General features: G+C 29.1%; 2 protein-coding genes across 2 annotated transcripts; one reads left to right on the top strand and one right to left on the bottom strand.

Moving 5' to 3' along the window:
- Positions 1-678: 678 nt before the first annotated feature.
- On the top strand, positions 679-3,485 carry Spindly (spindle apparatus coiled-coil protein 1 spindly). Its single transcript, XM_083106106.1, has 6 exons — positions 679-1,114; positions 1,279-1,564; positions 1,643-1,763; positions 1,845-2,154; positions 2,232-2,388; positions 2,483-3,485. The coding sequence occupies exons 1-6, from the start codon at positions 849-851 to the stop codon at positions 2,744-2,746; spliced, it is 1,404 nt and encodes a 467-aa protein (XP_082962232.1). The 5' UTR covers positions 679-848; the 3' UTR covers positions 2,747-3,485.
- Positions 3,130-6,796, bottom strand: LOC145975547 (ATP-binding cassette sub-family F member 1). Its single transcript, XM_083106105.1, has 5 exons — positions 6,389-6,796; positions 5,907-6,132; positions 5,086-5,731; positions 4,736-4,914; positions 3,130-4,585 (listed from the first exon to the last, which is right to left on the bottom strand). The coding sequence occupies exons 1-5, from the start codon at positions 6,697-6,699 to the stop codon at positions 4,091-4,093; spliced, it is 1,857 nt and encodes a 618-aa protein (XP_082962231.1). The 5' UTR covers positions 6,700-6,796; the 3' UTR covers positions 3,130-4,090.
- Positions 6,797-17,972: the final 11,176 nt, after the last annotated feature.

Raw genomic sequence — 17,972 nt, 5'->3', positions numbered from 1 at the left:
GTATTTTTTTCAATATAAATTTTACTTTTGCCAACAAGAGAAACATTAACTTTAGTAAGAAAAAACTTGAAATACACGAAGATGATTTCGATTCGATTCCGGATATATAGAAATGAATCGGTAACTCGAGATTGATATATATAATAATGATATGATATCTCTGATACTTTATAATAAATATTCACGATAAGTTTGCAAAACTTTCGCGATAATTCAAATATATCGAAGAACACCTACCATGATTATATTGCAAAGTATCGAAATGATCCTTCGTAGCCTCAGTCGTAAATATTGCAAAAAAATATGAAAAATTTGACAGATGTTAGAAATCTCTCTTTCTTCAGGTTACAAGAAAACAATTTCGATAATCCATTTAATATCTTGACGATTAAAAACACATATAACAACGATTAAAAACTGAATATTAACGTAGATAATAAGTCAAGCATAGACATAGTAAAGAATATAGTATTCTTATCTTCACCTAAGATATAGGAATCTACTTGGACTATGTTCATGTCGACGCTACAAGTTCTGGAAGTGTGATTGACCAATCGGAGCGAAGAGTCTCTCATCCTGATTGGTCGATCAATTGAAATACTTGTGAAGCCAATTAGAATGCACTTTTAAGTTCATTCGTAAAAATTGCGATGCCAAACTTATCCACATATGTATCTATGGCCTAACCATAGCCGAAAATTTGAATATTCAAAATAATAAATATAACCGTGTGTGTGGTGCTCCGTCTTCTGGGGCAGAAATCCATTTGTATAAAAATAATCGTCGATAATCATTTCATTCGCGTCTCATTTGAACGGAAATTAGAAAAAGAGGAAATAAATCGCGAGATGTCCAAGTTGCCAAATTTAGGTGGCGAAAGTGCGATTGATGTAAAGGTCGAGGAACGTCTGGAGGAGAGTTTGATTCAGGATGATTATAAGAAACTAAAACATGAAAATGAGTGTTATCTGCAGCAGTTGCATGTTTTACGACTCAAGCTGGAAGCCAGCGAAGCACTGAATAAAGAGCTTCAAGAAAGGAACGAGGCTTTGGAGCAATCGGCTGATCAACATGCAACGAAAATAAACAAAATGTTTGCCGAAAGGAAAGAAAAGTACAAAAATTATAATTGTTCTATCAGTGATTATTTAATGATGGACTTAGTTAATTTCTAATAATATATAAATGAATATATTTTTTTTTAGTTTTGTATTTATGTTACATGTCATCAATATATGTACATTGATACAGTTATGTATTATTTTTTTTGTATGTTAGGTATAGAGTTGAAAAAGAAGAATATGAAAATTATATTGCAGATTTAGAAGCAAAAGCTACACAAAATATACAAGAGATTACAGATTTACGTGAGGAATTAAAAAGATTGAGAAATTTAAATCAACCACATGATTCGATTTGTACAGACGATATTGTGACAATGTATAAAGAAGAAAACAAAGAGCTAGCTATACTTCTTAAAAATGAAAAAAAAAATGTGGAACAATTAGAAGAGAAACTTACAAATATGGAGGCTCAATGTCAAGAGCTTGAAAATCTCTTGAAAGTAAAACAGTATACATATGTAAATTTTTTAATTTATTAATTACAATGTAAAATTCTTATTGAAAATATCTCTTAATAGATAACAACAAAACAATTAGAAGAAAAAAATGAAGCATTAGAAAACATGCGTGAGGAATTAGCTATTAATCGTATGGAATTGGAGTCATTGAAAGTAACTCCTGCTAGTGTTACATGTAAAGGTAAAGTATGAGAGAGATATTTAGTCTAATATATAATATATAACAATTATAAATTTCTTCAAAATTGATTTTCTGTTTCAGGCAACTCTCTATTCGCCGAAGTTGAAGATCGCAGACAAATGTTGTTGGGTCAAATGAAAAAACTACAGACTAAATACAAGGAAGCAAAACAAGCATTAAATATAAAAATGAAGGAAATCCACTTATTAAGAACAGAGAAGACTGAATTAATTAGGAAATGGGAAACTGATGTAATTGATGCTCAGCAGGAGAATGCAGATCTTTTGAAAAAATATAAAAATAGAATTTTTGATCTTGAGGGTAAGTTGAAAATTGAAATAGAAAGAAACAATCAAGTGGAAGAAATACAATCTACAGATGACAGTTTCAAGTAAGCTAAAAAATTTTATTTTGTTAAATTATTTCTATTTTATGTTCATAAAAATTAGACATACATATGACTTTTAGTTATGCTCAATTATTGGTGACCAAAACGAAAAAAGAATTAAAGGAATTGAAAGAAAAAATGGAAAGACAAATTATGCAAATGTTAATACAAGAAGAAGCAAATCATCATATATCAAAGCAGCTTCGTTATTGGCGATCTAAAGCAATGTCTATGGAGGTAAGTAACTGTCTTTAAGTCAGTTAAAAAAAAAGAATTGTATTTCATTCAGAAATTGTATGTAAAATGTGTATACAAATTATATAATTTTTAGGTTCAAATTTTGGCTATAAAAACGCAGCTAGAAACACAACAGATAAATAATAATGATAATAAAAATCTATTAGAAGTTATTGAAAATTTCAATGTTAATATTGCTAATACTGATTTTGAAAAATCTTGTGATAATTTAAAAATTACATCTAATAATCTCATACCGGCGAGTAATATATGTCAACGAAATTTAAGAGCATCAGATAAATCAATAGTAGATGAATGTATAAATGATCAAAAAGAATTCAATAAAAAAGTCATTTAGTTCATTACTAGATATTAAAGATACTGAAAATAAATTGTTTTATTAATAATTGTTATGTAGGTAATTGAAAACTTCGCAAAAATTTAAAAGAAATTTAGAAATCTGTAAAAAAAATATGCATTCAAAAATAAAAAATTCTTGGAATCATTGCACTAAGTACGATAAAGATTATTGGAGAACGTAATATATATATATTTTTATAATGCTTGTATACTTTTTCTTTTATTAAATATTTTTCCTCATTTTGATAATTTTAAATATTAATGTGTGTTTAAGATATTAATCCATTAATAATAATTAGGTATAATTATGCATATTAATATTAGTCATTGTAAATTAATCAATATAAAAGAGATAAATAAAAACAATCAGCCAACACAAGCTTCGTTTTTAAAAATTTAATTTTAAATTCCTATAATTGGCTTATACAAAATTCGTTTCTAGCGATTTTAGGAACAGGCATCCTTATGAAGGCTTTTTAGTCACGATTCAATGATCATTTTTGCATCTTGCCAACAAGATATCTACTTACTAATTGCCTAATACACTATATAATATATATAAATATATTATAAGTATTGTAAAATGTATTTTTCGAATTTAATAAAATAATTTATTTTCAGTATTTTTAATATCTTAAATCTTTAAAAACATGAATATAAATCAGTTAACGTAAACTTCAGTTTTTAAAGATTTAAGTTTTTAAGATTTAATTTAAAAGTAAAGCTATCAAAATAAAGAAAAATATTTAATAGCAGAAAAAGTAGATATATTTTTTTTAGTATTATAAAATGTATTTTTTTTTAAATTTAATAAAACAATTTATTTTTTATTTTTGTTAAATTGTTTTTTTTTTATATTATACCTAGATACATTTCTTTCTTAAAAATATATCAATTATATTTCTTATGGAATTTTTTCTGGATATATATACATGTATATATAGTTCTTATATTTTATCAGAGAATTTTTATAGAGATAATAATTACGATTAGTTTTCGAGATTTTTCAGTATAATATTTCTTTAATAGTCCCCCCATTTATAAAAATGAAATTTTTATAAATTTATAATTTCGTGCTCTATAAATAACTAGATATAATTAAGCGTATTAATATTAATCATTGTAAATTGATCAACATAAAACGAGATAAATAAAAACAATCAGCCAACACAAGCTTCATGTTTTTAAAGATTTAATTTTAAATTCATATAATTGGCATATAATACAAAATTCGTTTCTAGCGATTTTAGGAACAGATGTCCTTTTGAAGGCTTTTCGGTCGCGATTCAACGATCATTTTTGCATCTGGCCAACAAAGTATCGATTACTAATTGACTAACCATTATTGTAAAACAGCAGCATTTGCAGCTATACTGGGATTATTGATAACTTCCCCCAGACTCTCGAGCAATTCTTTCCTGTAATCGTCGAAATCGCCGTCCATAGCGATAATTTGCTGGTTCTCAATCACATAGAGGCAGCATTCTGTATCCCGAATTAATCGTTCGTCGTGCGAGACGATGATGACACCGCCTTTATATTCGTTTATAGCGTCAGCCAATGCGTCAATGGATTCTATGTCGAGATTATTGGTCGGTTCGTCTAAAATCAGCACATCTGGCGCATTTAGACAAAGCTCAGCCATCGCGACGCGTGCTTTTTGGCCTCCCGAGAGATCTTTCATCTTGATCGTGTGTGCGTGAGAGCTAAGACCAAAAGTGCCTAATTGTTTGCGCGCCTTTTCGTATGGAAGATCGAATAATCGCATCAAGTATTCCGCCGGGGTCTCTTCAGCAGTTAGATGCTCACCAGAGTGCTGATCAAATCTTCCTATCCTCTGCAAAGAGTAAACTAATTTGTGACAAAAATACCGGGATGTGAAAATATTATTAAGAAAAATCATATTCCTTGCTTTACATTAAAAAATTGAGTTTATCAAATGATGAAAGGATAATTTATTATTTAATTTGTACGATTTTACACTTACCAATCGATGATTCTTTGTGATTTCTCCCTTCTGAGGCGTTATGTCACCCATTAGTAATTTCAAGAATGTAGATTTGCCGACACCATTAGGACCTACTATAGCTACTCGAGAATTTAAGTCTATACCGAAATCTGCGTCGATGAACAACGGTTTCTGTCCTTCATATGCAAAAGTTACATCTGAAAAATAAAATTAATATTTTAATAATTTAATTTGAATTTTTAAATAAAGTTTTTGTTCTCTCCCTCTTTCTTTTGTACATGCGCAAACTCTTTCTTATTAATTTTTCTAGTATTATAATGTTATAAACATAATACAACGATGAATATAAATACAGAAAAATTAATTACTTTGAAGGCCAAGAATTGGAGGTTGAAGTGGTGGTGGATCTGGAAAACTGAATTTTACTATATATTCCCTTGGTTTCTGCAACAATTCCGTAGGTCCAGTGTCCTCCTCTTGCTTCTGCATTTTCGTCCTGTTTTTCTCTTGCTTCCTAGTAAGAGCTTCCTTTTGCTTCTTTTCAGCTTGCTTCTTGCTTTGACCGGATGCTTTAAGATCCTTCAATCGTTTCTCCTGCTTCTCGTATGCTTTTACCATCTCTTTTTTCTTTTGTACATACATCTTTTTAAACATGCTATAATTTCCCTTATAATAGAATAACTTTTGCTGGTCCAAGTGTATCACATCTGTGCATACATTGTCCAAGAAACTTTGGTCGTGTGATACAACAAGCAGAGTCTTCTTCCAGCTCTGTAGATAATTATCCAGCCAGATTACCGCGTTCAGATCCAAATGATTTGTAGGTTCATCTAGTAACAATAATGTAGGTTCCAGGAAGAGTGCTCTTGCGAGCGAAACACGCATTCGCCAGCCACCAGAGAAATTCTTTGTCGGACGATCTTGCATAGCACGATTAAATCCCAGACCAGCAAGGATTCGTCTGGCACGTGGCTCCGCTGAGTCAGCACCAATAGCTTTTAATTCTTCATAAACCTAAATATATAATTTGTATTATACATATTTATTTCCACAGTTATAAAGTTTACTTAGAAAAAACATGGAATTCAACATAAAAAAAGATGGATAATAAAGTGACAAATTATACTATTTTCTAAATTTTATAACTATTTTCTAACATTCAAAGTTTATAAAAATAAATGATAATAACCTCCTGCAGTCTGTTTTGCGCATCTGTTACTCCTTGTTCAGTCAATTCTTCTAATTTTTTACATTCCGCCTGAAGCTCTGTACACTTTGTATCAGCTTTGAGAACTACTTCTACAGCTGGAGTATCATCTGCTATAACTTCTTGCTCACAGTATAAAACATCTATGGTACTTGGAATATTGAAGGCTCTTTTGGCTATATGACGGAGCAAGGTAGTCTTGCCATGACTGTAATAAGATAAACGTGATATATTTTCTATGAGAAACAATTAATATAAAATAAAACATAAAATAATATCGTAGTAATATTATATATTATAATAACCTATAATATACAAATATATATTTTAGATATATGTTTAATACTACAATATATTTACAAAAAATTTAAATCATCATTTTACAGGTTTTTCAGATCTCTTGAGTAAAGAAATAAAGGAATTGAAGCTCTTTATAATATATTTTATAATAAAGAATATTGTACCCGTTAGGCCCCACCAGGCCATAACGTCTGCCTTGTGCTATGAGGAGACTGGCATTGGTGAAGAGCTCTTTGCCCTTGGCTGCTATGCTGAAATTATCCACCTTGATGTCGACCGCGTGGTCCAGTTGCTGATTGCCACGCTGCTGTGTCTCTCTCTGCGAGATCGTGAAATTAGACTCCAATTCACTATGACCCTGACAGCCAGCTTTCGTCAGCATCTCCATCGTTCGTTCATATTCCTGCTGCTTCTTCAGCTTCTTCTTCTCCTTGTGCGTAAGTTTTTTACTCGGTAGGTCCTCGTTGAGCTCCATGTCTGCGACCTTCTAACCTCACTTTTCCCGCATGCGGAGCACGTCGACAGCAAAAGAGGGCAAGAGAGCTCATGTGACGTCATTCAAGTCCAAGCATAGATCAAGTACTCTATTGAAGAGGGCCAAACGTACATAAATTTTTCAAAATTAAAAAAACTGTGGAATCTTTCGCTTTATAAGTTTCTTCTAATCTAAAATTTTTTAAACGAGTTTATTAGAGACGAAATTTCTTTAATTTTTTAATATTGATCATCAGATTGGCTCGCAATGTATAATCAGAGAGAAGACTGAGAGATGTCATGGCCTGTTTTTAGGTGATCCCTGAAAGCGATACTCCCTCTATGGACATTGGAAACGTGGACATGAACTACAAAGCCAGAGTCCGTGAATATTCTCAGAGGGTAATATATAATGTGCACAACTTCTGGTTTTGTTCTGTGCTATGTGCATGAAATGCCGGTAGCACCAGTGCTGTATAACAAGATACTTATGTATGTAAATTGTGATAGTAAATAAATTATTCAATCGCGAAAGATGTAATATTCAAAGATGAAATAAATATTTTTCTATATTCATTGTCATATTTATATCTTTTTATTTACAAAACACAAAATGCCTGCTGTGGAATAAAAACATTTTTAACCGTATTTCTATAAATCTTCTTAATTAGTAGTAAACTGATTTTTGATATTTATCAATCATTTTTTTAATTATTTAAAAATTTAATTATTAATACATGTATAGAATTTATCAAATTAATCACTGATTCTTCTGAACTTTTTATAATTAAGACTCGAAAAATATAGATGTCGCAAAATATTTTAAGTCTCTTACTTTATAAAATATAAAGAATTCATATATTCCATTTTAATATAGCTAACATTATTTATATATATTTTTATTATAATTTTCATATCAACATAATATTTTTATGCTTAATATAATATTTTTATGTTCAATACATATTACAAAATATATGACAAAATGTAATACAAATTTAATATAAAATATAATTCGAAATTTAATACAAAATAATTTATTACATGGAATAATTTATTACACGAAAATGTCCAAAATATACGTATAATATAAAATTTACTAAAAATTTTTACATAGTCCAGACGAGACTGATCAGCGAAGATTAATTACGCGACATTTATTATTAATAATAAATATACAATAATAGAATTTAATAAGTTTTATATAACATAAATAATCGTGATCAAAAGAGTCATTAATAAAATTATTGATCGTTTCTTCGATTGTAAAAGAAAGTATTTGCATTACTGGCGCATTTTGTATAGATTATCAAAGGAAATATTCAAAATGAAAAGATAGAATAAACTTCGAAATCAACAATTAAATTACTAAATAAATCGTGATTTAAAATTCGCGAGAAAACGCGACGAATAAATAAATCGACAATAATCGGGATATTCGATTGCGAGATACCCATAATTTTTATAATGTGATAATCGAAACCATCAATCGACACGCGTGCGATATAATTATTATCACACAAATGATGACAGACGAAGATATTTTGGCAAATAATTTTATGATCCGTATTGTTTATGAACATAAAATTCACTGTCCGATTTATTTGCGATTAATACGCGACTTTATACGAATTTCACAATTGAGAATAAAATACATATCCTATTTCGCGCATGATTAGCTGAATAAGATGAAATGAGCTCTATAAACTTTAAAATATAATTAAAAATCGCGTTGTGGCCACGTTTAATAGAAAATAACGGAACGAATGATTTTCAAAGTCCCTCTAATAATCGATGTAATTGTAGAGTTTAATAAGATTTAAATAATGTACAGAATCACGTTTAAAACAGTCATTAATAAAGTTATCTCGTTCGATCGTCTTTTAAATTATATAAGAAAATATTTGCACTACCAGCATTTTGCACGAACTATTAAAAACAATATTCAAAGACGTGGAAAGATAAACAGAGCTTCAATGTATAAGTCAACGATTAAATTATAAGATAAATCGCGATTCGAATTCGCGAGAAAACACAACGAATAAATAAGTCGATAAAATGCGGAATATTTGATCGCGATACGTATAATTTTTATAATATAATAATAGAAGTTCTCAATAGACACGAGCGCGATATAATTATTATCACGTAAATATAGAAAATCGAAAATATTTCGACAATCATTTAAGGTCTGTAATGTTTGCGAATATGCAATTCACCGACCGATTTACTTGCGAATTTTTATAAGATAAATCGCGATTTAAAATTCGCGATAAAACGCGACGAATAAATAAATCGATAATATTCAAAATATTCAATTGCAGATACGCGAGTGACATACCGGTAATATCCGATAAAAAGAGAAGCGATCTTAAAAATGGAGAACGATTAACAATCTTGTTTCTACATCAGATTTCGCAAGATCAATCTGCGAAGAAAACTTAAGTGATTCATTGAACGTCGGGAACTTCACTGTAGAAAGGAATGAATCCTGGATCTTCCGGACTATTCCCGATAGCAATGATTTCAGGAATATATCAACGACGAAACAATTATTATTCGTCATTGTCTTCAATTCACGAAATTGATATGCACATCAGAAAACATGTTCTTTCATTATTAAGAAATATATTTCTTTATTGAAAATTAAATGGATATAACGATTTTTTTATAGAAATGTGATTACGAACGATTATATTTATAAATAATAAAATACATGCATCATTGGAGTTTGTGTTAAATGTGCGAACACAATAATTTGGGGTACCGTTCGCGCGCGCGAGACAAATCGAACCCGATATCAGCAAGATTTAAAAAATTTCAATTCGAATAGTGCAAAATAAAATAAATCAAATAATTTTAAATAATTCTAGATTAATTCTCTAGATTCTTATAACGTTTAAACTAACAATTTTTTTTTCTTTTAATCAATATCTTACTGATATAGGTACCCATTCGATTTGTCTCAAAATTTTCAAATATTCGCACATTTTATGTAACATTCATGTATAATTTCGCGTATATATAATATATATAACAATAAAATATAGTATATATAGTATATAACATTAATAAAAATTATAAAAATATTTTGGATACGTGAATTTGTGCATGTATTTTATTATACATATCTAGAAAATAATATATATATAAAAACTAATATTTCAAAATGGCGATGGATGTCCAATACCTGCAAATAGTTTCTTAAAAGAAACTAAAAATTAATGTTAATATCCCCAGTACCTAGAAATAATTTTTCAAAAGAGAAACAAATTATATTAATTAAAAATATATTCGTTCGTAATCATTTTTATCAAAAAATTAAGAAAAATTAATCACAATATGAAATTACTTGAAAAATAAAAATTTATACACAACGCTATATCCACATTTAATCTACTATTAAATCTTTCTGGCATTAGACAATAATAATACCAATCCTAATAATGATAAAACATTTTTAACGAAGAAAAGAAAAGATACATTTCTCTCATCTAAATATATATTATTTAAATTAATTCGACATTAAAGAAGCGTATGGCGTTTGTCGTTGATTTACTACCGAAATCATTGCTTTCGGAAATTGCCAGGAAAACCTGGGATTAGTTCCAATCTTACAATAAAAATTCCCAATTTTTAACAGGGCACCGAACTAGACGTCGCGAATGGATCTCACAAGAACCGGTGAGAAATAATTCTCCATGATGAAAATCGTTTCGACTTCTCGGCGGTACGAGCCACGCAACTTTCATTAACGTTTATTTAACGGAAGGAATAACGATAATTTTTTTATTAATACGACAATCTCGTCTAAGAACGCGAAAAGAACGCGGGAAAAACACGGTGATTTCGCAATTGTAATTTACTAATTTATTTATGAATATTTTCCGATACGAAATTCGTAAATACAAATATAACTGAAAAAACAAATTATTAAATTCGTAATAATTAACTCGCGATTCTATAATATCGAAGGTGATCGTTAAATTTTGTGAAGCTAATATTTAATCGTTGACTTATCACATCGAATCTTCACTCTCTTATTCGATAAATCTTTATATTTAATTAGCAATATTTAGGAATATTATCTGACGAGAGGGATAAACGGACAGCGATAAAATTATTCTGTTAAAATGATAATCTTGTATAAGGACGCGAAGAGAACACGGAAAAAACACAGTATTTTCGCAATCATAATTTAATAATTTATTTTAAGAATATTTAATTCCGCGCGATATGGAATTAATAAATAAATAAAGCTAACATTAAAGCATATAATTAAATTTATAATAATTGACTCGCGATTCTGTACCGAACGTCCGTCAAATTTTATGATGTTTATATTTAATCATTAATTTAGCATCGAATTTTTACATTTTATATAAAAATTTTCCGAATTTATTATTGACTCTTTGACATGAAAATACAAACAGTTACTCTTTTATGAATATTCCAAAAATATATACTTTAGAAACAAATACTTTAATTTAATGAATTACTATTATGTTAATTACTATTATGTAATCATTATACGTATAGTTTCGATAATTTTTCGTGTAATTTACATAAGAATTTACAATCGTAAATACAATTTCATATAATATAATTATAGTCATAATTGTATTGTATTTTACAATTAAAATATCAATATTAGATTATAATTAAAATACAATTATAACTATTTATAATTTACAATTTACAAATTTATGATGCTATCAATATCAAATAATAATATTCCAATTATTCAAATATTTAATAACATCGATATAATAATTTGATATTGATAGCATTAACATTTGGATTTAATATTATATTTAATTTAATATACATATATTTTTAAGTTTTAAAATAAAATATAACATGTTAAGATTTCTTAAACGTTAATAATTATGCAATTTCTTTAATATTTCTGAAGATAATTTTGACAATTTAAATTTCACTTTTAAAACATTTTTATTTTTAAAACATGTTATATTTATTTTTACAACGTTTTTAAAAATAAATTTAACTTAATGAAAATAATTTTAATTTACCCTTAGGATTATTGGAATATTAAAAGAAAGAATGAATCTTACTTAATAGCCCTAACAACCCTACTATTAAAGGATTCTAATTTTAATAGCTCTAACAATCCTACTATTACAGAATTCTAATGATCTTAAGAGCTCTAACAACCCTAATATTAATAGAAGAATTCTAATGATTTTACTTAATAGCCATAACAACCCTGCTTCCTGATTAACTAAAATTATTCGAGATTTGAGGAACCTATCTCTAATCATCACCTCACCTATAATCATGTATATATATTTTAGTCACGTGCCTTAACCGCGTGCCCTAACCGCGTGCCCTAACCGTATTCTTCAGGCCAGTTGAACCTACCTTTCGTTGATCCTGGCCACTTTCTTTCTCGATCTCTAATCAGAGATCGAAGAAGGAGATAATTACTCCTTCTTTTGCCGGATAATTACCAGCAAAAGAGCGTGAAATATTTACGCTCATTTGGTAACGATCGTTCGTTTTCACGATCGTTCGAATTTTATTTTAACTGAAATAAAGCCAAATTACTACAAATTTTTACAAATTTCTATAAATTATATTTTATAATAAAATATAAAATTAATGTGTGTATTTATCATAATACAAATTATTTAATTAATTAATCATTTGGCTTTATATTAAGTTAAAATAAAGTTTAAAAACAATATCTACAAACAAATTCTACGATAAATGAGCTATAAGCAATTAGAAGATAAGTGCGTATTATAAGAATAAATTAGCATCAAAAATTGATAAAATTGATAATTGTTAATGCGTGTCCTTTATTTAATAAATTAGACAAAATCTTTACAAAAGAATCTTTTCTTGATCTCTTTTTTTTTAAATCAATATTTCAATATATTTTCGCGATAGATGCAAAGCATAAGTTCGAAAAAACTTATTAAAATTATTTAATTTAATTTAATTAATTTAATTAAATTATTTTATTTAATTTATTTAATTTAATCCATCATAGCTCATCCATTTTAAGGCAACGGATTTATCTACAATCTACAATCTACATCTACATCTACATCTGCATCTGCAATCTCTACGAATCCGTTACCTTAAAGTTAAATAAAAGTTTTTTTCACTCACCAGCACTGATGCGCAACAGCGGAGTTGTTGTTATCGAAGCTAGTTGTCTGTAACATACAAATATAAAATTCATTTATAATAATGCTCACAAAATGCAATTAATATTTTAAAAAATTTTTATCGCGCGGAATTTTATATCCGATGTGTAAAATAATAAGCAGATAAACACGCATGGAAAAATTTTATAAATTTTTGAAACTGTTTTTAAATAGAAAATTTTATATGATTTTTATAAAAATCTTTCTCTTTAATTCATTTGAATAATGAAATCGAATTATTGTTCGTTTATAACAAGTTAACGATTTACAACAATTAATATATAAATAATAATATTCACCATCAGGTTGTTCCGCCGATGCAAGATGCCTCTCCTAGGCCTGCTCCTCCTCTCAGATCATCAGGGTTGTTGCATCGATCTATAACATACAAAAGAAGATTCCAATGTAGCAGCGTTCAAAATAATTAATATTTCAAAAATTATTGTATACATTGAATTTTATATTCGATGCATATAATAATAGCAGATTAATAAAATAATTCTATAAATTTTAAAAAACATTACAAATAATTCTCTTATAACTTTATAAAAGCTTACACCTTTACAATATTCTAGCTTTAATTTAAAAATCTTTTTCTTTAATTCTCTCGTATTTAAATATAAATAAAAAAATATAAATAAAAACATCAAATTAATTGTTGCGATTAATTGTTTAATTTAAATTATAATAAATATATTTAATATTTAATATATAATTACAAATAAATAAATTGCTTACCAGAAGATTGCTCTGCCGGAGCCTGATGCCTTTCCTAGGCCTCCTTCTCCTCTCAGTCTTAGGCGCGCGATACTTAACGGAACTCCCGCACTCACGAGCGATATTTTTATATCGCTATTTTCGCTTTTTTACGCGCGATACTAAACGGTTCCCGCACTATTTCGGTACGATAAAAAATTTTCTATTTGATCGCGCGATGTATATACTTAATATGTATATACTTTGAACGGCACTCCCGGTTTCGGTACGAGCGAAAATCCCATTTCACTTACGAGAATCAACACTTACTTCGAGTCAACAGGTCAGGAATGCAACGATACAACGAGCAAGGACTAAGCCCAAATCGGAAAGAAAACGAAACGATTGACGGAAATAGAGGAAAATGAAGTTCACCAACTCTTTTTCGCGCATAATTATCCTATCTCGTATCGAACCTGGACCCGCTAAGCACGATTTCAGGTGCTTCGCCCGGAACACGAAGTTTCCCGCGATTGCAGGACATGGCTACACCAGGCTGGTAGACGGCAAAAGAAGAGGATACCCACATTTTTTAAATGCTAACATTCAGCAATTTAGAAAATGGGGAGGCAACCCCTTTTACCGAGCGAAAATCGTGCCTAGGGGAATCCACTCGACTCCTCGACAGGGTTAACACACGCAGTGCGTGTGGCTGTAGACGAGCAAAGAGAAGGGACCAATTGACGACCATTCCGAGCAATCGATCGAGTTCTAACTAATTCGGGCCGAATCACTTGACGAAGCACGAAGCACGAGTGTACGTTGCATAGCAAAGTGTGCAAACTCGAAACATCCCAGTTAGTTGGCATCGGAAGTAGAGACTCGTGACAATAAATGAAATTGGGATTTTATATGGAAAAGTCCAAAAGTTCCGCGAAAACGCGACGACGCGAGAATACTACAACGCGAAAACGCGGTAACGAAGCGCTTGCCGTCCGCGGCACGTTGACGGCACCGACGACGCGAAAGGGTACTTAGCTTCCCTTTCAGGCATCATAAGATTTATCATAAATAGAAAAATTTAAGATAAACCTCAAGGCACCATCCAAGTACTAAGCCCTCCCACCGCGACAAGGTGTACCCCATGGGAGGGTTATATTATATATAATTTTATATATAATATTATATATAATTTTATATATAATATAATACATAATTTGAAATTTATTTTGTAATACAGTACATAAATTTAAATTCGCGCAAATATGCAAAATATAAAAAATGAAAGAAAATCTATTATATAAAGCAATGTTCAAAATAATTGATTTTAAAACTAATCATTGCGCGCAATTAATTTTTACTTTTAAATAGATATATTTTAATGTTATAAATCGCGTAATTACAAAATAATTTATATTTCTTATAAATATAAACTTTTAAAAATATGATAAATAAAAAATTTCTATATTTTTATATATAAAATATTTAAATAAATATATTAATATATGAAATGTTTTATAAAATATAAGAAGTATCTGAAAATATTAATTAATAAAAAATTTTATAAATGTTTACTCGTAAAACGGATCAAACGCGCGTCCGCACAGCTGGGCTCAGACTCTCTAACAGTCGTTGTTTATAACATCTTGACAACGCGCGCGGAAACGATCTTCTTCGAAAGAATTCAACGGGTGACGAATACATTCAGCGGGACGGGACGCGGGGACACAACGATATAATAAATAATGAATGTGATAAATAATTTATATTAATGACTTACATCATATCTTATTGATCCATCCACTTCCAAAACCTCCTTTTTTCTTTTGCTTCCTTCGCTCTTTTCTCGTGGCACTTTAATCCTCGTTGCACTTACACTTATTCACGAAAAGTTCCTCGTTGCACTTGCAATTGTGTTTAGAGAAAGAATTTGATAATATATGAAACGTCTCACATCACTACTTCACTGCTCAAGAGCCACTGAGCGAATGATCGTAAGTCAAGAACATTACCGCGGTACTGTTTATATCGCCAGGGTCGACTATGGAAAGAAAGAATTTGATAATATATGAAACGTCACTACTTTATTGCTCAAGGTACTGTGCGAATGATAATAAAGTCGTGTAACGTATTAACAATAGCGCGATACTGTTTATCAAGGTCGAACACGGTGTTATTGATAATTCTCTCGTTGCCGAAATATTTTCTGTAATATAAAATATACGCGCGCGGAATATTAAATTATAGAAGTATTTTAATTTATTGATTTAAATTAATTATTTTTTAACAATTTATCACGGAGCCTTTCGTTATGCTATTTATTTGCATCTATAATTCGATTGTTTTACTTTGTATTCTCTCATAATCTAAATTATTTTTAGATTTTCAAGTAGAACGTGATTGTAATCGTGTTTAGTAAAAAAATTACAATACAATACGAAACGTTTCTCACCACTACCTTATTACTCGAGAGTCAAAGACAAAGCCGAAACATAGCGCGCTACTGTTTATATTTTATATTGCCAAAGTCGAACACCGTGTTATCAATAATTCGTTGCCAAAATATTTTATATATTATAAAATGTACATTAACGCGGAATATTAAATTAATGAAGTATTTTAATTTATTGATTAAAATTGATTATTTATTAAACAATTCACGGAGCCTTTCGTTATGCTAATTATTTGCACATATAATTCCATTCCTTTACTTCGTGTTCTCTCACAATCCCCCCCCCCCAAATTATATTTAGATAGTCAAGTAGACAGATAAAGTAACACGGATAAAATATATCTGTGATTCTAAGTATTAAAATAATTATTATTGTCCGTAAAGATCGCAACGATCGAAGTGATGATTTAATATTTTGGATTTTCATCATTCATTCGATTCTGGATTAAATTGCATATTGTTTAATTAACAAAGATTGGGAAAATTTAAAGCATTGGTCGAAATATAGTTAATTCTAATATTATTAAAGAAATATTATAATAAACGATATATATATATCGATCAATGATCGATATCATAACATAATTAATTCTCTTATCCCCTTTTACGTATCCCATGTTTCAATTTTTATTCGCAATAATGAATAATTGCAAATCGATAAAGATTTATCGTTGCGATACTGTTTCATGTCGCTAATTAATTTTTAATTAATTAATTTTTATTAATATATATAGTAAATTATGTTTCGATACTAATCGTAATCGTGTTTAGTAAAAAAATTACAATATACGAAGCGTTTCTCACCACTACTTTATTACTCCAGAGTCACTGTGCGAATGATAACAAAGCGGTAACGTACAGGACGCTACTGTTTATATTTTATATTGCCAAAATCGAACGCCGTGTTATCGATAATTCGTTGCCGAAATATTTTATACATTATAAAATATACATTAACGCGGAATATTAAATTATGAAAGTATTTTAATTTATTGATTAAAATTGATTATTTATTAAACAATTCACGGAGCCTTTCGTTATGCTAATTATTTGCATATATAATTCCATTCCTTTACTTCGTGTTCTCTCACAATCCCCCCCCCCCCCAAATTATATTTAGATAGTCAAGTAGACAGATAAAGTAACACGGATAAAATATATCTGTGATTCTAAGTATTAAAATAATTATTATTGTCCGTAAAGATCGCAACGATCGAAGTGATGATTTAATATTTTGGATTTTCATCATTCATTCGATTCTGGATTAAATTGTATATTGTTTAATTAACAAAGATTGGGAAAATTTAAAGCATTGGTCGAAATATAGTTAATTCTAATATTATTAAAGAAATATTATAATAAACATCAATGATCGATATCATAACATAATTAATTCTCTTATCCCCTTTTACGTATCCCATGTTTCAATTTTTATTCGCAATAATGAATGATTGCAAATCGATAAAGATTTATCGTTGCGATACTGTTTCATGTCGCTAATTAATTTTTAATTAATTAATTTTTATTAATATATATAGTAAATTATGTTTCGATACTAATCGTAATCGTGTTTAGTAAAAAAATTACAATATACGAAGCGTTTCTCACCACTACTTTATTACTCCAGAGTCACTGTGCGAATGATAACAAAGCGGTAACGTACAGGACGCTACTGTTTATATTTTATATTGCCAAAATCGAACGCCGTGTTATCGATAATTCGTTGCCGAAATATTTTATACATTATAAAATATACATTAACGCGGAATATTAAATTATGAAAGTATTTTAATTTACCGATTAAAATTGATTATTTATTAAACAATTTACGGAGCCTTTCGTTATGCTAATTATTTGCATATATAATTCGATTGTTTTACTTCGTGTTCTTTCACAATCCCCCCCACCCAAATTATATTTAGATTGTCAAGTAGAATGATAAAGTAACAC

Source organism: Camponotus vicinus, unplaced genomic scaffold, assembly GCF_025532165.1.
Source record: "Camponotus vicinus isolate PSW18456_S1 unplaced genomic scaffold, iyCamVici1.0 SCAF_8, whole genome shotgun sequence".
Lineage (NCBI taxonomy): Eukaryota > Metazoa > Arthropoda > Insecta > Hymenoptera > Formicidae > Camponotus > Camponotus vicinus.
The sequence above is the reverse complement of the archived record's forward strand: the minus strand, read 5'-3'. Positions and strand labels throughout refer to the sequence as shown.